The 22,951-nt window shown below is 25.7% G+C and overlaps 1 protein-coding gene across 1 annotated transcript; it reads right to left on the minus strand.

Annotated features, from left to right (window-relative positions):
* Positions 1–310: 310 nt before the first annotated feature.
* On the minus strand, positions 311–2,500 carry LOC114392733 (cyclin-D3-1-like). The gene is made up of 4 exons (XM_028353960.1): positions 1,795–2,500; positions 1,464–1,665; positions 1,234–1,364; positions 311–654 (listed from the first exon to the last, which is right to left on the minus strand). Exons 1-4 carry the CDS (start codon positions 2,332–2,334, stop codon positions 373–375), a joined length of 1,155 nt encoding a protein of 384 aa, XP_028209761.1. The 5' UTR covers positions 2,335–2,500; the 3' UTR covers positions 311–372.
* Between the last annotated feature and the right edge of the window lie 20,451 nt (positions 2,501–22,951).

The raw sequence follows: 22,951 nt of genomic DNA on the forward strand, positions 1-22,951 counted from the left end.
TTCTTTGGAAGTTCATGTTTTTTAAATTTTAATCGTTCTTTTAAGATTTTAATTTCTTCATGTATATTTTTCATATGAATAAAAATTGGAAAAATATAAACTATTTTTTAAACAATGAAAAATGTAAACTTATGGTAACTAACAACAAATAAAATATCTTATTAAGATTAAAATTAAAAAAAAACAAAACTTCTAGAAACTAATTTTATTGGAATCAAAATTAAAAAAAAAATATGAGGATAAAACATATTTAAGCTTTTATTATAAATATTATAAATATATAGAGAATAAAATATAAGTTTCTTTCCACAAAAAAAAAACAATTAATTTAAAGATGAAAGAGGCAGAGAAAGTGAAAATTGGAATTAATAACTAGCGAGGAATGCTTATAAAATCTGATGAGTTTGAATGGTTCAATAGAAGCTGATCTTGAGTTCTAGTCTTCTTGCTGGAGGATGAAACAGAAGATGCACCTAACTCCCAAGACTCATTCGAACTACTATCACAGCTAAACGACCCTTCCATTACGCCGTTTTGGCTACTACAAGGAATAATCGACTCTAACTTGCGTTTCTTCAACTTGGTTCGTTTTCCTTCCTCATCGTACCCTGACACAACCTCCATCATCAGATTGTAGCATTCTTCCACCTTCTCCTGCAACATATATATCAATTCCACATTTAGCTAATTAACAAATAAATACTCTTATTCAGCATACATAGTATCATGTGATAGGAAGAAAAAAATAATCAAAAATAAAAGATGTTAATAGAATGTTAAAAATAAGGTGTTCAAATATCATCATCCTGTATAATTTTATTCTTAGAGTAATTGACGTGATAATTTTTAGATAATAGTATTAGGAATCCATTATTCAATACATCTTTTATTACATGCATTTTATTATTATTAGTTAAAATTTATTAAAAATTATAAAACCAAGAAAGATTTATTAAATAAAAAATAAGAATTATATAAAATACATTATTAGTATTTCTCTCTAATATAAATCTGATATTTATTTAAGTATCAATTGTTAACCATTTTTAAGAATTGTGAAACTATTAAAGGGAATTATTGAAGTTCTTAAATTTTACTAGGGCCCACAATAAATGAGTTAAGCAGCATGTCGATGCTGTTATGTCTTTGACTATTCAGACATGAAAAGTTTAAACAGCTCCTTTTCCATGATTTAATTAGAACAACACATTGATTCAAGAAAACGCGAACAACCTTGTCGATTCCAAGAATACCCAAGAGCTGATCTTGGTATTCCACTCCTAGACGAGGCTCCACTGTATTGACCACGCGCATCACTGTGGCAGTAGCCAACACAGATGGTAGATAACCCATAAATCTAGAATCTGCAATGTTAGATAAGAGATTAAACGACAGCAATAACAATAATGTGAAAGAACAATAAAACAAGGAAGAAAGCATAAGATCTGGTAAGTACTAGTTACCTGCAAAGACAGAGAGAAGAACGGTTTCACACCTTCTGAGAAACTCCCAACAGAGATAGCCCTTTAACCCCAGTTTCCTTGTGATGTAATCAAGAAATGAAAGAGGTGTTACAGGGTTCATCTTCCACCCAAGTGTGGAAAGAACCAAGATTTCCATTCTCTTAACGGTTTTCGCTTCAAACAAGTACTTACTCTCCTCCACCTTCACAAACACCACATAAACAACACATACAAACCATTGATCAAAATCCATTTACTTGTGTCAAAGATTCCACATTGATCAGTAATATGGTCACAACAATGTATATAATAGAGTTTTAGAGTGACATACTTGGAGGTCTATAAAAAGGGGCACGTGGGTCTCTTCAAATTTGGCAGCGAGAGAGAGGCAAGCCACTGCGGATAGTTGTGTGAGCCAAGGATTGTTGTTGTTGTTGTTGTCGTTGTTGTCGTTTTGGAATCTGAAGCTGAAGAGGAACCTATCGAGGTAGTTAACAGCGAGAACCGCAGTGAGGGTAGAAAAGGAATAACGAGCATTTACTTTCAGAATCCACTCCACTGCTTCTTCTCGAGATGAGGCTAAAACGAGGTTGTTTTGGAGAAGAGTATTCGAGAGTTGGTTTTGGTGTTCTTTGGCGAGAAGAGAAGGTAGCTCCTCGTGGTCCCAGAAGAGGTCGTGTTCTAACAAGACCACATTGGAGGAATTAGTGTTTGTGGTTGTTGTGTTACTGTACTCATTATAGTCTACTTGTTGTTCTTCTTCCTCCCAATGAATGTGATCTTCTAAGCAGTAGAGGGTGTCTAGAAGGGGTTTTGGGTAACGATGTGCCATTTTAGTTTCTTCTAAGAAGAGGTGATGGTGTAGTGGCATAGATCTTTCTTCATTATAGGGTAGAGAAAGACTTGGTTATAAATTGCTTTGATGGATTGGACATTGGAGAGGTTACTCTGTTTGAGAAGAGAAAATAATAGAAAGTAAAGGAGGAAGTGAGTGAGCAGTGACCATGAACTAAAGGGCCTTGTTATTTATTGATGATGGGCTTTCCCAAACTGCACCGTTTTGGGGAGAGATTCTTTCCTTCAAAATATATATATATATATATATATATATATATATATATATATATATATATATATATATAAATTTGGAGTAGGATAAATAGTTAAATTTGTAGATGAAAGTATGAGGTGTTTATAAATTAGTTTTTAAAAAATGAAAAATTTAAATTTAATTTTTAAATGTATAAAAAGTGTGATAAAATAATCCTGTAAATAATTTAATGATAAATTGATCCTCAAAAAATATAATTTTTATTAAATTAATTTTTAAATATTTCAAAATTACTTAAAAAGCATGATTAATTTGTTATATTTTTATATATTTAAATACTAAAATTTTATTTTCATTTTTTAAAAATCAAATTGTCACTTTATCACACTTCCCATAACAAATTTAACTATTTATTCAAATATATATTAGCATATTACCCATGTTTACTCACAGACCACTCAATTGGTTGCGTGTATTTATCAATGTGTAAATAGTATAAGATTTGGTTTATAAAATATTTTGTAAATTAAGAGCATAATAGTAAACATGAGTTTTGAATATGAATAAATACGATGTAAATTTAAGTATTAGAAAATATGATATCATACCAAAGAGCATCAGTCATAGACGGAGTTCAAAGAATAGATAATTAATTGAACATAATGAGATTCATAAATCATCATGCAAACGACAGATAGTAGATGGAAATTTAGTTTGACTTCGCAAAACATATTAAACTTGTCCCCCGATTTAAAGGTTGATATATAAATTTTTGTACATTCGCACGAGTTATTTTTATTTTGATATATGTTTTAAATATATCTATTTATAAAATTAAATCTTTTTAGTTAATCAAGTTCTCCAAAATAGTAGAAAGATTGAAAGAGTATTGAAGCCGAAAAACATATATTTAGAGTCTCACATATATTTTTAATTTTATTTAATATATTTATAAATTTATATGAAAATTCATTAAATATAAAAACCTAAAAAAGATTTAACTTTGTTAAATTTATTTTTTAATTTTAAAATATCAAATGATAAAATAATTTGATTATTTTGTAACTATGTTGTATATAAAAATTACTGATATTATAATATTACAGCTTATAAACATTTTTTGAATAATTTAAAATGTAAAATTAATTTAATTAGATACAAAATTTGAAACTAATATAAATTATAATAAATTATTATTTTAATCTCAAAAATAAAAATAAAATTCTCTTAATCGGCACCCAGGTAAGATTTGTTGTTAAGTGCAGTGACGGATTCGGAGGGAGTAGGCAAGGGTCCCCCTAGTATTTTACATGCATATGCGTATATGTATTTTTATGTTGGTAATTATAAAAAAAAAAATTATTTGTTTTTATTATGATAATGATTAATATGATAACTAATATAAAATTAGTTTTTGTTATGATTACATTAAAATTATTATCATTTAAAATAAAAATAGTTTCAATTTTATGTGTAAAATAGTAAATATTTTTTAAAAAATCTTACATATTAAAAGTTAGACATTTAAAAAAAATTTAAAAAATCCAATCTCCCTTTAATAGAATTTTGGATCCGTCCCTCATTACATATGTTTAATATTATTTTTGTTCTATGAGAAAAATACTTTCGTACATTTGCATGAGTTATATCCCATTTTTATGCTTATTCCAAATATATATGTTCGTAAAACTAAATACTTTCATTGAGACAAGCAAAAAGAATGAGAGAGTGTTTAAATAGACAACATGTATTTGATTTCTTATTTAATTATATATATATATATATATATATATATATATATATATATATATATATATAAAACATTATAAGTGTCGATCATGTATAAAACTTTAAAAAGGATTTATGTTTTATTAAATTTATTTAATTTTGTAATTTTAAAATATTATTGAATCTTTGTTAAATATTCAGAGAAAAAAGTTTTATCACCCACAATATTTTCTCCAAAATGATGTCAAGTAAAACTAAATTAATTTATAATATTATTGAGTAAATAATTTAAAATTATTTTATAATTTTAATATATTTATTACATACTTATGTAAAAATAAAATTAACATTATTATATAAATATTAATCAACAAAAATTTCGTATATGAATTTATTAAACATAAAGTTAAAATATTATTTTGTAAATATATAATAAATAATTAGGTTTAAACAAATTTTTAGTATGAGTATTCTGATTATGTAATAGAAATATTATTAAAAAATTGTCTATGAAATTATTTAAAATTATTTTTTGGAATTTAAAGTAAAATAAATGGTAGATAGTTCCCTTTTGTCTCAAGATGTGTAAAAGACTAATAAATCCGTTTCTTTAGAATGAAAATTCAAATTTTAGTTTCCAAAAGTGAAAAAAAAATGTAATAAATCTATTTATTTGTTAACTTTTGTCTGTTACTATTAATGAAAAGTCTATCTGACACAATTAGTGACAAATTTGTCAGTGTTTTACATATTTAAGGACGAAAATGATTATTTATCCAAAATATAATTTAATCTTCATCTTTTTACCTTTTTTAATCGCTGCAAGCATAACATTACAATAAGCACCGAAAAAAAAATAGGAAAGTAAGTATAAGTTAGAACAAAAAATAATAAACATAATCTCTTTGTTGGTCTGAAATTTCTATTTTGACAGTACCTTACCCAAAATATGAAACTCAAACGAAAATACACAGTCATTAAGTTAATTCTTATAAAAAAATGAGACTCAACTTGATTTTGTCACTCCCTAATGTTGTCACATTAAAAATTTCAATAGATCATGTTTATTAATTAATATTATGTTTATTATTGTGTTTGTTTTAACTTATATTTGTTTTCCTATTTTTTAAGTGTTTATTAGAATGTTATACTTGCAATGATTAAAAAAAAGGGAAAAGATAAAATTTAATTTATAATTTAGATAAATAGTTATTTTCATCCAAAAGTGCTGACAAATCCATATTTAAATGTGTCATATAAACTCTTTCGTTAATGATAACGAATGAAAGTTAATAAATTGATAGATTTATCTCACTTTTTTACTTTCATAAACTAAAATTTAAATTTTCATTTTTTGGATACAAATTTATTAATACTTTACACATTCATGGATCAAAATAAATAAATTATTGACTATTTAATATGCAAATGTGTTAAATATTTATAGGAATAATATCTTGAATGATACTTGATTCAAACAAAATGAAGATTGAGTTTGACTTCACATAACATATTGAACTAGTCCTCCAATTCTATGGTAGCATTCAGCCAATTTGGCATGTATATAGATTTCCGTGCATTCGAACAAATTATTTCCATTTTGACACATATTTGAAATACATCTATTTATAAAATTAAATATTTTTATTACGAAAAATATTTGTAGTTAATCAAGTTCCCAAAATACTAAAAGTATTGAAGAAGAAGAAATATATTTAGAGTCTCACGCATATTTTTATTTTATTTAAAATATATATGACTTAATTGCACATTTTTTTTTTATTGAACTTTGGTTATTTTGAAAATTTTATCACCGAATTTTTATTTTTACAAATTTTATCATATAACTAATTAATTTTTGCAAACTTTACCATTCCACTAATCTTCTGTTCAATGTCTAATGAAATAATGAAGTGCTGTGAATGAGTTCACACCCAAATATTTATCAAATTATTCCCATTTTGACACATGTTTAAAATACATCTATTTATAAAATTAAATATTTTTATTAGGATAAATATTTGTAGTTAATCAAGTTCCAAAATACTAGAAAGATTGAGAAAGTATTGAAGAAGAAAAAAAATATTTAGAGTCTCACACATTTTTAATTTTATTTAAAATATATATGACTTAATTGCAGACTTTTTCATTGAACTTTGGTTATTTTGAGAATTTTACTGTTGAATTTTTATTTTTACAAATTTTACCATCTAACTATTTAATTTTTGCAAATTTTACCCTTTCACTAATGTTATGTTTATAATGTCTAACAAAATAATGATGTCCTGTGAATGAGTTGGTGCCCAAGTATTTGTCAATGAACTATTCCAACTTTTATGTTGTCCAGTTTTTTACTGCAAATGTTTCTGTTCCAAATTCAGACACACATTTCTAGGTTTAAAAAACAAAATAATTAAAATTTATAATTTTTAGTTTTTTAAATTATATTTTTCATTGTTTGTTTATTCTTTTATAAAAAAATAATTGTAATTTATAATTTTTAGTATTCCAACGTGACAGCCAGGCTCCAACTCATGCATGGTCCATCATTTTCCTATACACATTAAACATAAGATTAGTGGAATCGTAAAATTCGTAAAAATTAAATAGTTGGATGATAATATTTGTAAAAATAAAAGTTTAGAACTAAAATTTGTGAAATAATCAAAGTTCAGTGGTAAAATTTGTAATTAAGGTAATATATTATAAAATTCTATGGAAAATTTATTAAATATATAAACTTAAAAAAGATTTAACTTTTTTGAATTTCATTTTTTTAATTTTAAAATATTGAATGGTAAAAGGATTTGATTATTTTGTAACTATGTTGTATATAAAAAATTATTAATTTTATAATATTACCGTTTATATTTTTTTTATAATTTAAAATGAAAATTTAATGTAATTAGATACAAAATATTGAAACCATAATTACTTACAATAAAGTATTATTTTAATCTAAAACAATAAATTATATTTTATTAATTAGAACCTACTTAAGATTTGTTGTTGTATGTGTTTAATATTATTTTCTTTCTGTGTGAAAAAATATACTTCGACTTATTCTCTGAGCTGATTCTCGTTTTCACGTTTGTTCGAAATACATCAAATTATAAAATTAAATATTTTTAACGAGACAAACAAAAAGAATGGGAGAAAGTATTTAAATAGAGAACATATATGACCCAAAGGCCCTAAAGGGGTTAACCTAATTGGTATAAGGTGTTGTTATGTTCACATGAATGAAAAATAATTTATTTAACAAGAGGATTATATTTAATTTCACCATGTATAAATTTTTTTTGAACCAATGGCAATACTACGAGCATGTTGGATTATGGTGTTGTATATATTTCTTATTTAATTATCATAATTAATTTAGTACTGAAATGATCAACAAAATAAAAAGTCACACTTCAATCCAGAAAAAAACAAAAAATAATAAAGGTAATAAAACATAATTTGAATTAAGATAATCAAGTTATTTAAATAATTTAAATGTATTTTTATTAATATATTTCAGAAATTAATTTAAATATATTTAAAATATATTTATATAAAAAGTTTAACATTGTTATATAAATATTAATCAATAAAATTTTAGTATATAAATTTTTTTTAGACAAAGTCAAAAACTATTATGTAATAGAAATATTACCTAAATAGATTTAAATTAATTTTTCAGTATAAAAATTCCAACCACATAATTTAAATATTATTTATCAATATATATATATATATATATATATATATATATATATATATATATATATATATATATAAAAGCTATTTTATACGTTTTTGAAGTATTCTTTTTCTTTAAAAAATTAAACGTGATTCATAAATAAGTATAGTGAAATCTTTAATAAGTACCTATGTTAAATACTCACAAAAAAATTTAAAGTCCATAATCATTTTGCCTATGGTGTAAGTAAGATTATGTCACTTAAATGATACTTATAGTATTTATCGTAAAGAAATTAAAACTAATTTAATTCATGATATTATTTAGTAATTGATTTAAAACATAAAAATATTTTGTTAAATTAATTTTGATATATGTATAATATATTTATGAAAAAACAATTAATATTATTATATAAATATTAATAAATATAATTTACATGTATTAAGTCAATAAACTATTTTGTAATAGTAAACGATATATTGTAGAGTCTTTGAAATATAATTGTGTTTATACTCACCGAAAAAAAAGTTGTCATTCGTAATGGTGTTAAATACGATTGTTTCTCATGAATAATTTTTTGGTTTACTTTATAAAAAAATTTAAAGTAATTAATTTATGATATTATTGAATAAGTAAATTAAAACAATTTTATCATAAAAATATGTTTAATAAATTAATTTTAAAAATTTTATTATATGTTTTTCTTTTCTGGATCAAAGACTACGGGTTGGTGTTCCCTAACTCATTAGCTCAAGGACTAATCTCCCCTCATAATGTGTGATCGTTGTTTGCTCATAAAATTTTATGGACGGAGAAAATCAAACATGATTTCACTCCTAATAATGTTAGACAAATATTAATGGAATATAATTTCTTTTGCTAACTAATTGAATTTAAAGTAATTTTAGTGTAGATTATAAAATTTGGTAAGCCCATCTCTATTATTTGGGGTCGAGTATATCTATCTGGCTCCATCTCTATCAACTAAAAATTGTTACTAATTTAAAACAATATTTTTTTAGATATTTTAAATTAAATTTAAATTAATTTTTGTATAAAAATCTCAACCTTATAATATAAATATTAAACAACAAAATAGTTTTTTATGAATTATTTATATCTATTTTATACGAATTCTAAATAATTTTTTTTTATAAATTTTAAAGTAAAAATAAAGTTAGTTAATTGAATTATAATTAATTTGTATCCACTTTTGTCCTCGTTCGGGATAAAGTATATACCTCTGGTCTCTATCTTTATTCACTATAAAAGGTTACTATTTTAAAATAATATATTTGTATACATTTTAAATTATTTTTTAGTATAAAAATATCAACCTTATAATAGAAATTATAATATAATATTACAAAAATAAATTTTAATATAACGCATAAATAATATAAAATATTAAACCAATATGATAAATTATAAATATATTATTACACATGTATAATAATAATAATAATAATAATAATAATAATAATAATAATAAATATTTTTGGCCAATGGTATATATTTTTTGTCTTATAAGTAAAAATATGAAAGAAAAAAAAAAGATAAAAAAATGCAAAGAAAGAGAGAGAAAAAATTGAAAGAAAAAAAATTGGAGAAAATTTTTTTTAACCAAGTATTGGTATGTGTCCTATACATAGATTATATAGATAGGAGATTATCGTAACATAATAAACTATAAAGAAAAACATTAAAAAAAGAAAGAGAAAGGCATAAATAAAAAATTCGAGGAAGGCTGGAATTATAATTTTATCAGCCTAAGCAATAATTTAGGAGAAAAGCTTTTGGGATTTTCTGGTTCTTGTGGTTATGCCACGAATTTATTTGCGGAGCTAACAACTATGCTGCAAGGTCTCAAACTTGTTTGTGAGTCTGGTCTTAAGGATGTTATTTGTGAGATAGACTCTATGGAGCTCATTCGTCTAATTGCTCAAGATAACTCTCATTTTCATCCTTATGCTGCTATCAAGGAATTCAAAGTCCATAGTTGGAATATCCTGTTTTCTCACACTCTCCGGGAGGGTAATAGCTGCGCCAATTTGCTTCCAAAGATTGGGTCGTCTTCAACAACACCCTAGTTAAGTGGGATACTCTCCCACATCAGCTTAATTCTCCTTTATTTATTGATGCCTTAAGAGTCTCTTTTCCTAGATTGTAGTCTTTTCTATGTTTTCTTACCCAAAAAAAAAAAAAAGATAGTAGATATCAAACTCATCACCAAGGTAAACTATAATAATTAAGTCATTAAGTCAAGGTAAAGTGACCAAAATCTAAGTTGGGAAGCTACCAATAGTATTTAAGTTATGGTTGCCTTGACAATTTTCCATTTTTATATATAAGATAATTTTTACTTTATTATTTGTTTATTTTTGTGAGACTTTATTCTAAAAATTTGTTGTATTAATTATTTTTATCCTAAAATATCAATAATTAATTAGAGTATTCTCTCCATAAATATTAGTTATTTTTTAGTGAGAAACAATTAGATGGAGAGAGAAATACACAATAATTTTGAAAAAAAATAGTATAGGTGATTGATAAATATAATATAATTAATTATTTATTTTAAAGAATGTGAATTAATCGAAAGAATTTGATATATATATGAATGGAGGTAATATTTTGATTTTAACTTTGTAAGTATTGAGCAAGCTTTTGGCCAAATAGTGAGTAATGACAAATCATTTTTTCTCACAGGTTCTATACTATTCAGGAGCAGAGATGCTGTCCTCTTTGGCTAATCTTCTTGAATTCCCAGCTGTAGTGTTCCCTATAACTAATTGGGAGTCATTATTTTTAAATGTAAATCACGTAAAGTGCACCACCAACCTATTGTTGAATGTTCATCGTATCAAATCCAACCATGCCAATTGGAAAGGTCGTTTGCAATCTGTCATGGTCATATTCAGTTGGTTGATACAATTATTCAATATATGCTATATTGATGCCTTTGCTTGCTACTTTTTTCCTTAAAAAAATTATCACGCCTAATAATTTGTAATTGAACAATGATGCATGTTGGGATTTTGGTGAAAATATCAAATTGCATAAGTAACAAAGGGATAAGTAAGCATGGTCTTCGTGTAGACTCGTGCGTAAGAACGGATCCAAGAAGGCATCAAAGGAGGATTGGAAAAAAAAATGCACAATTATTTAAATACGTAACTTCTAATAAATAAAAATTTTTATTGTTAATTTTATGAATAAATTAAAGATAAAATCTACTATTAAAAAGAAAATTAAACAAAGATTAACTCAATACTCTGTTTTTTCATCAATATTTTTTTCTTTTTTTCTCTCAAGTATATAAAAAGGATCTTGAGGCCTTGCCCCCCTAAATTCGTCAATGCTTGTGCACAATTGGGTAATTAATAGTATAATTTTTAAACTATGAATATTGAGAGAATTAAATTAAAGTAACTAAATAATAATTTGCATGAAGATAAAGAAATTAAGGGACAAAATAAAAGAAATTAAAATAAGAATTAAGAAAGACACTTTAGTTTGAGAATTTTCACAAATAGTTAACATGTGTAATGTGTAATAAACGTGTCTAAATTAATGAAAGAAATCCGTGGAGATTTAACTTCATTAAATCATTGTACAACCATTATTGTTATAATTCAATCAAGATTATACTATCATCAATCTACAAATTTATTCAAACTTTAATCACTTAAGTGAGAAAACCTAACTCTATCATCAATCTCTTGAATTAGTGTAATTAAAATACTTATATTAAGAATGAAGGTTTTCACCATGTTCAATCTTTTTTATGATATTCCTAGACATAAAAATTGTTAGGTGTTTTCTTCAATTTGTAATTCAATCAAATTACTCAATTATAATTGAAATAAGATAATCATGTAAAAAGAGTGATTAAGCCAAGAATAAACATTAAACATGAAAGAGAAACAACAATCATCCCTAATTGAAAAATAAAAAGCATAATTACATTAAACCCTGATGAAAGGATGAAATTAGCTATACATTATCGTTGGGGAAGAAGAATCAATTGGAGAAGAAACCAAAAGCTTAGAAGCATCGTGCGTTTTTCTTTGCGTCAAAATCCTTCAAAAAAATGTACAAAACGAACTCTCTTTGGTGTGTCATAAAACTCCTTTGAATAGTACGTAAATTTTTACAGTTTTAACCTTTTTTACTAACTGGCTTAAGTTTAAAAATGTAATGACACAACCACGCATAAAAAAAAAGTTATTTAGTGGTTAGGTGATTACTTAAAAAAGACATATGTATCAATCTTTTAATATTGATCATTTAAATAATATCCATTGGTATGTTAAGAAAATATATCTAATGGTTTAAATTCATGTTCTCATGTTAAATGTAAGTGTTTTTTGCTTGAGTAATTTCCTATAGGATGACTCTACTGAAAACAATTATCATTTTAAAAATGTGAGAATTATATTTTTGGATCATACAATTATACATAAAAAATATATACAGCAAAAAAATGTGAATTAAAAATTTAGACTGATAGATCTTTTTTAAATGATCAAAATTAAAAGGAAAATGTGTAAATTTTTAAATAGTCATATGAACACTAAGGAACTATCAATCTTAAACATTTATATGTAATTATATAACCCAGATGTATATTTTTCATTTCGTACAATAAAAAAATTCTCACTTAATAGAGTTTAGCAAATAGCTGGTTTTGTGATCCTCGTGAGTACAAGCAGAACGAAAAGTTTTTCACCTCACTTGATTTGGATTCATCCGTGGGAAGAATCATTTTATGGCTTCAGAGATGAAAATAAATTGCAACCTAATATATTAATATCTTTATTTCTTTTTCTAAAAAAAGTTAGGTTTTAGAGGGATTGAATCACATGTAAATATGGACTCACGTAAGTATGAAAGTAGTAAATTGTTATGACATTCCAGCCTCAGAAAAAGATTTAACACAAGGAGAAATTTGGATCTTTATAATTGTTAGAAAATACCCAAATCTTACATCAACTAAAGTAATCCCACATTAGAATATATCTGAGCCCATCATTTGTTGTTCACGCCCCGCCAACCCTCACCCCTAGATTCTATCTGAAGTGTCCATTTTCAAATGATATCCATAGTTTTCATAAATGTTCATTTTTTATTTAAATAATTCCTATCAATTTTAATTTGTGAATTTTATAGTTGATTACAGTAAAGAGATTTTGTGCGATATATACAACGAGAGAATAAATTACACAGGTATAACTTAAATAATTATTATATTATTTTATAATTTGATATAAAATATAATTTTTATCGATCTGACTATTAAATTATTTTTAAATACTGTTAAAATTATTTGTGTCAAATTTTATCAAAATTGAACAAGGTAATATTATCAAATGATTCATATTTTAGTATATTTTGAAAATTTTATATTATATAGATTTTATTTTGTACGAATGAGGTAAAAAATAATTTTGCATTAATATAAAATTTTCTATATATAATCTATCTGGAAGGAATCTTCAATCTAATGATGAATTTTAAGAAAACACTATCGAATTGAAAGTTATTGGATGTTGTAATAGTTGATTAAAATTATACCAATGTAATTTGATAATTATACTAGTTACTTGAGGGTTCACCTCTTTTTATACTAACCTTGTTGGACTCAGGGCCTTTGGGTCTGTCACATCATGATTACCAGTTGTATAATACTTCTTCTAATCATGTTTAGGTATCGCTAATTGAGTGATTACACTTAAGCAGATTTAGTGGTGATAATTGCAACTGAATGGTGTTTGTTGTTCTTGCATACTGAAGGTCGAGACATACTGTATGGATATGTGATCAAAGGATGTGTTGTTTAGGTGTGCTAGATGTCCCTTAGGCCTAACTGTATACTTTATCCGGCATAAGTAGATATATTTTTCAGTGAGTTATATAATTGAAGGACAAAACTATTAATAAGTTGTTAAATTTAGGAACATATTTGTCTATAATTTTAGCTCATATGTCTACTAAGCATCAATTTCGTGACATTTTTATTCTTACGTGTCACACGTAGGCAAATTGTCTAACGTTAACGGATAAAAGTTAACGGTGTGATGGATTTGTTTCACTTTATATTTTCAAAAACTAAAATTTATTTTTTTATCTTTTAAAAATAAATTTATCAACATCAGATAGTAACATAAATCACTATTTATCCTATTTAAAAAACTAATTAATTTGCCACTAATATATAACGCAATACCTAAGAATTGAAGTCAAGGACGATTCAATTTTTCTTTTTCGTACGATAAAGAGTTGTCTCTGTGATCACCCCATTACAATACAATAATAACGTTGCAAACTGAGCAGAATATTGAAGCAGCACAAAAAGGGTACAGGGATGATGTTTTTCGTGTAATTACGTACTCGAAAATTCCGTCTTATCTGTGAATTTTCTTTCTATGACATGCAATAAAATAATTTTCTAATATGAAAAAATACCCAGCTGGCATGCATGCGGTGCATGTTCAGATGTATCAGTATTTTCAATTCAATTCATTTGATATCCATAAAACATTTTCGTGCAATAAAATGGGTATTGGTATGGGTATGGAATCGATACAATAAACTTCTGTATCTCCCACGGAAGGAGAATACAGACAGCACATGAAGGTCGACATGAACACTTAAAAGTTGTTGTACATTAAATTTTGTCCTGCAGACAAGTTAAATCAAGACTATATTAAATACTTATTCAGCTTTTTTTAGAGGAAATAACTTATTCAGTTAAAAACTCAAATTCATAACATTAAAAACGATTTATATCCATTGTTTTAGATTTTAATAAAATTAATTTTAAAATGATTGAATTTAATGTAATGGAAAATTGTGTTTCAAAAGTAACTTTTAGAAGAATAAATTGTATTTGAAGGATAAATTAAAACAAACTTTAACGTGTTTAATGAAACATTTTCTTTTAGAAGAATTAATTGATATATACTGTCAAAATAAAATATTTTATACATACATCCATAAAAAATCACTTACCATCACCTGTCAAAATAAAAATTACTTCTTCTATAAAAAGTATTCATCATTAAATATAATTATATATGAGTTAATTAGTAAAATAATTATACTGATTTCTAATTTTTCTTTGTTTTTGGAAGAGTTTATTTAAAACTTATTTGAACTTGTGTAAGCATGAGTGTACTTATAAAAATAGCTTATAATTTCTCATAAGATATATTTTCAATTTATTTCAATAAACATTTTAAGATAACGAACTTATAAAAATAAGTTATAACTTATGTGAAAACAGTTTAACTTTATACATAAATATCATCATAATCATAAATATCTATATTATACTCTTTTTTTTTAATGAAGTGAAGGAAGGAAAGGCCAGGATAGGAGACCAAATCTTAACTAAGTTGGCATCTGACCCCTATTAGGCTCAAAGAACCCCCTACTATATTATACTTATTTAATAAGCAGTTAGTTGTTTACAGAAACAAATATCATTGTATGTTGGGGGAAAGAACCAAACATCACCTAAATTCTTGATATTTAGAAGTTACTCTCTTGAATTTCAATTAATTCAAGTCGAGTACGTCAATGAATCTACTTAAATAATCAAAATTGAAATTTCTTCCAACAACTTTTATAAATAAAAAAAACAACTTATTATATTCGATTGAATGATTAAGAGAAATTTTTTTTTTAAAAATAGCGGGTTCAATAAAAAATATTTTCTGCCAAGCCAAATAACATAATATATCAGAATTTCTCAAAAAAACAGTGTTTGCAGCAGAGTGGAAATTCAGAAGCGTGCGTCAAGTCTATTAACTGAGACAAAGGCGTGCGTGTAGTTAATTTTCTGCGCAGATAAGTTACTTTCTCTTTTTTTTTCTTTTTTTTTCCAATTCTATTACATGCGTCTTTTTATAGGCTCAATCTCCAATAAACGAAGTGGGGGCGTGGTGGGGAAACAAAGAGAAAGAAATGCACAGAGAAGAAGTGACTATAGCAAACAAGTGCATGCAATGCGACAGGGATCGATGATGGCAAGTGATGGGGTATGAAATGGTAGATGATACTTAGTATATTGCGGTGGTTGTGGATTTTGGAACCTAAGCTAAGCTATTTGTGTCGTGATTTCCAGCCAACACCAAGCAACAAACTACTTTTTCTCATTTGTCTTACACATTTTTACCACCTAACCAAGGTTGTCGCCTCATTCTAACATGGACCAACTTGTTTTCAGTATGAAATATGGTCTTCAATTTTTACTTATTGTGGTAGGTTTTTCAGTTTCATTAATTTTATTAGTTGTATACAAAAATTATAAATCAATATCACTAAAATCATGCATGGCGTGCAACCTAAAGTTATGTATAAGTGTAATGCAATTATGGTTTAATATGGAACTGTTTATGGTCCAAGTTTGTAGAACAATCTTTTAGACAAACCTTTCTTGACCGGTGATTGATGCCCTATCCAATTATAACTTTGGTGCCTCCCCAATTATCCTTCAAATATGCATTATTATCTCTAAATTTGCAGTTTGATCATCAGGGTAGTTGACAGTATTTTTATTTCTAAGTATATCATTTGAGTTGAAAATGTTGTAATTTTTAAATATCTAGTCAAGATGAAAAATATTTAACACATAAATAGGAGTTAAATACCAAAATAAAATTTTAATCATTACATATTTTTAGTTTTTAACTAGCAGACAATTGTTACAGCCGTCGAATAAAACTATCTTTTACTTCATTCTCCACCCATGATATTTTCGTGTCCAATTTATAATAATCCAAGGTTGTCACTATTTTAGTATAGCTTTTCAGTGAGTTGCCAAATCAAATATAACTCTCCAGTACTAAGCATTTATTTTCTCTTCTTATGACAAGATAAGAATTAATTTTCTTTGTTTTTCCTATGTCTAAAGAGGTACTAGTATGAGTTATTATTAAAAAAAAATGAGGTATTAGTTGTCTAGTATATTTCAGATTTTATAAAGACAAAAAACAGCAACTCCCACTTCACTGTGGTCAAAGTCAGACAAGCCCCCACTGTCTGAAGAATCAGAAAGTGGTTGATGATTTCCTTATTAATGCAGGAAAAAAATGAAAAAGAAAAAGAAAAAGTCTTTATTGAGACTCATAAATCCTTTCTGCTGCTGCAGGGTGCAGGTAGTACAATGCAGAATGCAGTGGATTTAGCTGGCTAGTGGCTACTCACACAGCTAAAGAGAGATTGTAGTAATCGGGGAACTCAACAACTGGAATATCTTTGTCATCTCTCCTCTAGTTACCAATTTGCAATATAACAGCACAGCACTGTTACTCTGTTAGTTGTACGGCCAACCAATAGCAAAATGCGTATTTTTTCTATTCTTAGAAGAAAAAAATATAGATTCTTTTTTATTGTAAATATAATTTTTTAAATTAATTTTATCTTATATTAAATGTAATGATTCTTAAAATATTTTTTTATTTAATTGTAGTATTAGTTTTAATGATTCTTTTTTATCTTTAGTATCAAGTTCTAATGAAAAATAAGTTAATAAAAATTATTTTATAATTAAAATTAGTGTAATTAAATACAATTAATTAACTTTTTCTTAGTTAATATGTCATGTTTTTTCTTCTTCTTATATTTAAGAGAGAGAAAAAATAAGTTACCCACTTTTTGTTCACTATTAATTTATCTAACTCACTCTCACATAACAAGTATTTTTATATAGAGAATCTTACATGAGTTGATTGGTTTCAAATATAAGAAAAAAAATATGATATACTAATTAAGAAAATTAATTTATCACATTTAATTGTATCAATTTAAATTAAAAAATATTTTTTTTGACTTTTTCTTCGTGAGAACTTAATATTAAAAATAAGAAATAATCAGTGAAACTAACACCTCAATTAAATGAAATATGTTTTAAAGATAATAACATTAAATCAAATAAATTTAATTGAAATTTTCTTATATTTGGGATCAAGAAAAATGTTTTTTTTTTCTTATATTTGAGATCAGATAAAATATATACTCCTTCTTATATGAAATATAAGAAAAAAAAATGATATAGATATTTACTCACATTTAATTAAATCAATTTCAATTAAAAAAATATTTTTTCCCAACTTATTCCTTATTAAAACTTGATATTAAGAATAAGAAGAATCATCATTTAAACTAACACCTCAATTAAATAAAAAATATTTTAGATATACTAACAATAAATAAGATAAAATTAGTTTAAAAAAATTATATTTGACATCAAGAAAAATATTTCTTTTCTCTTGTATTTAAGATCCCAGGGAATACCGTTATCTTTGTTAATGAATACAATACTCTTTTAACTAATTTATATTCTTCCAAGAAAGTTGGTTAATTTAGCTCATGACATTAAATTTATTTGGAATTTTTATTATTTTCCAGAATAACCCTTAAATTATTGAAATTCATCATCTTTTTCTTTCCAATTAGTTACTTTCAACCTAATCAATTAATGTGTATTAATCTTGTTTTCTAATCTTTATTAGAGAGAATGTATTTATCTTTTTACTATTTTATATTTCTTTTTGTCTCAAATACAAACAAATTTCAATTAAATACGTTTTATTTAATGAGATTCTCACCAAAATATTCTTCATTTAGTGATTTAAACATTTTTTTTATGTTTGATATCAAGTTCCAATGAATCATAATTTAGAAAAAGTATTTGTTTTTAATCGAAAATGACATAATTTACTAAAATTAGTTTATTTTCTTAATAAGTATGGTTTTTTTTTCTTATAATCAAGACAGGAAGGAGTAACATTTATTTTAAAGTAATCAAAAGTATTTTAGAAAAAAAACAATTAATGTAAAAAAAACAACTTAAAAAAAATCTTATAATAAGAAACAAATAAAATCGGGAAAAAATATATATTTAGAAACAAAGGTAATATGTGATTTTCTTTACCCAACTTTAACGTAATTAACTCAAGTTTGTGATTACGGTTTAAATTAGAACAACTTCATGCACGTTATGGAAAAAGTCTTTGACATACATATTTTTAGGCAAATATACCAATTAACATCTTAGTTAAGAAAATGAAAGTAATTTTTCAAAGCATTATTAAATTTTTGTTTTTATTAATTAATTTATTGCTTCTCCAATAATGATATCTTATCAAAGAATATTATTTCATCTAAAAGTTGTTTAGAGTCTATTTGATAGGATAGAAAATAATAGATGACAATTAGAATAGATAAAAATAAGAAAGGTGAACAAAAAATAAGTGAAAAAATAAAAGGTGTTTGGTTTAAAAAGAAAATAAAAAATATGACAAAGCTAGTAAGTCTTGCACTTAAAGTTTCCATTTTCATTTTCTTTCTACCAAACACATAGGGTTAAGCAATTATCTCAATATAAGTTTTTATTTTTTAATTTTTTTATCTTAATCCTTCGATTTATCAAGAGAAAGATGTTCTGATTAATTCGAAATTTAACCGAGAGATAAGTAAATCCTAATCAACAATTGTTTTTGTCAAATATTAAACTTGAATAGTACTCAAATAATTCAATTTTAACTTTAACACATTAATCACTTATTTTTAATCATTTGATTATTGTTTTTAGTTGAATATTCATAACTAAAATTCTCTAATTTTATTTTAAGTGTGTTTGGATTTCTTGTCCACACACTGTATAATTAAGTTGGATAAACAATAATTAGTTGCTTTTCATTAAATTTGAGGTAAAACTTAAATGAAACATGGATAACTTAATATAATCTAAATTCACACTCTATTTGCATGGTTGATAGTCTTTAATCATGATAATATTATTTTATCAAATAATTCATGAAAAAGACTCATTAACTAAAGCATATAAATTTAAATAAAAATTGTCTTAACAAGTCATACAATTTATATACTTTAAAACAATTTTTAATTATAACCAGATAATATCTCATAAAAAAATTGATAACATTCTGGTATTAAAAAAATAAATGTATACATATTCATATTTTTAATTATGAATACATTAACAAATAATATTATTTATATATTATAAGATAATATTTAATTATAACCTGGTAAGGCATTGACATTAAAAAATAAATTTTTGTACACCAGCACCCCATGCATATAATTTCATGTATTTTTATTGATTTTGTTGTTGTACACTTGTACAATACTAGTATTACGATTGATATAAGTGTGATGACAGATGTTGGCTACTTTTACTAAAAAGGTAAAGTGGTGGAATTGCAAAGATCAGCTGACTCTTAAAAAACAAGAATTCACCATCAGCCGAACTGTATGATGATGATCAAAATATGATTTGTGGTATACTGTCCCACATGGATCGTCTTCCAGTAGGGTCCGGTCCACGAGACCACTCAGATAGCCCCACAACACATAGTCAGAGGTTAATCATAATGTTTTTGCCCTAATCATAAAATAACATGACAGTACATAATAGCCATTGGGTTTACCTTTCTCAACTCTGTCTCATCACTCATCTCCACTTACCTTCTACTTCTACTTTTGTTCTTACTCTTTTTTATTTTTTATTTACCCACTTTTCACCGTGCTGTTTTTTGAAGGTTTTTAGAAGAAGAAAAAAGGGATCAAAGGAGAGTAAACTCTGCTAATCCAATTGGATTGGATGTTTGAATAATAAAGTAACATAGAGAATTCATTTTCCTTTACAGAGACAAAGTTAAGATACAAAAAGTTATTGGCGTGATTGATCGATCTAGGACTTTTTTTACAAACTATTTAGAAAATGTTTTTGGTTATTTGGTTGAGTAGTAATAGAATAGGGTCATTAATACTTTTTTATTTTATTTTTAACTTATTTTTATTCAAATCATTATCTTTTTTCTCTATTTTTTTAATAAAATACTTTAAATTTTTATTTTATTTCTCAGCTATTGTTATTGATGTTTTTTATTTTTAATTTTTCATTCATTTTATTTCTCTCTTCTATACTAAAGACACCACAACCCTAATATAATATGAGAAAATCTTCCATGATCACAAATAAATATTTTGCATCAATAACATAATAACAAAAATAATAATTATAGTTGCTAAACATAAGCATGTGTACATAAACTTAACGGTTTTAAGAAAAAAAGATTATATATACATGTAATTGTTATTTAATATATATATATAATCTTAAATTATAAATAAAGTTATTTTACAGTTAAACATCTACATGTGCTAAAAGAACTGACATTCACGCATATTAGGGAGAACAACAAAATTTTGATATGACAATGAATTATGTACAAGGATTAGGTAAATTAAAGACTAACAATATATATTTTTTTACGTGTTTTTAATACTGAGCCGATGAATTCAAAACTTTTGTAGTGAGATCCACATATATTCAACAATAAAAATATATTTAAAAGTATGTACAGCATTTGTCATGGAATGAAAACTTCTGAACGGGAATAATACAATTCTCTATTGTTCATTCGTAATATTAATTCGTAAGACAAGACATCCCAACTTCATAACTGATAATTTCTGGTGCATAATCATTTCTTTAAAAACAGAAAAGATGGCACTAAAACCACAGAATGAAAGTCAAGGTCAATTCAAAAACTTGCCTCCTAAGTTGGGAGTGTAGTTTCAATTAAATGATGTTCCTCGTTATGTAGATTCGGATGGTATAAATTGTTTGTGGTTCTTAAATGAAACACAGCTAAACATAAGTTAGGAAATTATTCAAGAGGCCGAGATTTTTGCACCAAAATGGGTCCCAAAATTTTGTCAACCATTAGGTTGTCCCCTATTTTAAATCAACCTTAGTCGTTACGGCATTGACACTCATCAGTTTTGAATATCAATAAAAACTCGATGGAATAGTCCTTTTTTCTGGAGAAGACAGCACACTATCACGTTATTGAGGATTTTCTTGAGTCATCGAATGCCCATAAAAAATATAAAAACTATATTTACGGGAACCCATCATTACTTAAGGCTTCATTGGCTCAATATTTTGTCTTTTTCTCTTTAACACTGTCCTTAAGAGATTGTCCAAATCTAACACACTCTCTTAACTAAAGCAATCTATGAAACTTACCGTGAGCTGAAGAACCAATAGTTGGACCATGGGAAAAAGAAAAATGGAACCAAAAGTGAAAAAAAAGATGCAGTGCCATTGACAGAATAAAGAAAGAATCGTCGTTCCAAAAAAAGAGAGAGAATCAACCTCTCTTTTAGGAAAGACAGATTTCTATTTCTGCATCCTGTAAATTAAAAAAATAATTAAATTCAACTAAAAGGAAATGGAAGATTAAAAGTAGTAATAGAAAATACTCGTTTAAGTTTTAATCTATCACACCTTGCCACAAGAAAATGATGATGATGCAATGATGGCAAAGACTTGTCAGCAATCATCAAACCAATATATGGAAAGAAAGGTGACTCTGTCTTCGGATTTAGAAACACATGCAACTAAACATCTAAAAAACAAGTAAAATTTCTCCCCAATTTTGACTTGTGCAATGTAACAATGAACCTAGTTGCCCCAGGCCCCAGATGATATAGACCCTTTTGACTCCTATTTGTCTGTCCTCAATCACTCCTAAAATAACCCGTGAACAATAGCTGGACACAAACAAGAATCAGTACAATCCTAGGCTTCCCATTTCCCACTCATTTTCAGGAAATTTTATAAATTCTTGCTATTTATCTTTAGTCCACCAAAAAGGTCTAGTTGCACATCCCATGTCTCGTAAGAGTATGTGACGGAATCTGTACATGAGCAGAAAATGAAGTGGTGACTTGAAATGAGAGATGTGGTAGCACTATATTTATGTCCTCCATAGTTTCATATATGGTGAAAATATCCTCCAAACATCTTAGCAGTTCAACATTCCATGCTAAATGCAGTGCAACATTTAAAAAAGATAAATCCTAACAACACACACTGTTAACTGACTTATTGAAAAACATAATTTTGTGAACCTCACTTCTTAATTAATGAGTCTCACATAATTTTATAGTTTTTGATAAATTTAAACCATTAAT

This window comes from Glycine soja, chromosome 17 (assembly GCF_004193775.1).
Source record: "Glycine soja cultivar W05 chromosome 17, ASM419377v2, whole genome shotgun sequence".
In the NCBI taxonomy this organism is placed as follows: domain Eukaryota; kingdom Viridiplantae; phylum Streptophyta; class Magnoliopsida; order Fabales; family Fabaceae; genus Glycine; species Glycine soja.

Bases quoted from the DNA above. Each gene is read 5' to 3' on its own strand.
- LOC114392733 (XM_028353960.1), bottom strand. From the start codon at position 2,334: ATGCCACTACACCATCACCTCTTCTTAGAAGAAACTAAAATGGCACAT. The intron at 1,666-1,794 runs GTATGTCACTCT...GTGTTTGTGAAG, and splicing joins CCCTTTTTATAGACCTCCAA to GTGGAGGAGAGTAAGTACTT. The intron at 655-1,233 runs GTTGTTCGCGTT...TATATGTTGCAG, and splicing joins GTATTCTTGGAATCGACAAG to GAGAAGGTGGAAGAATGCTA.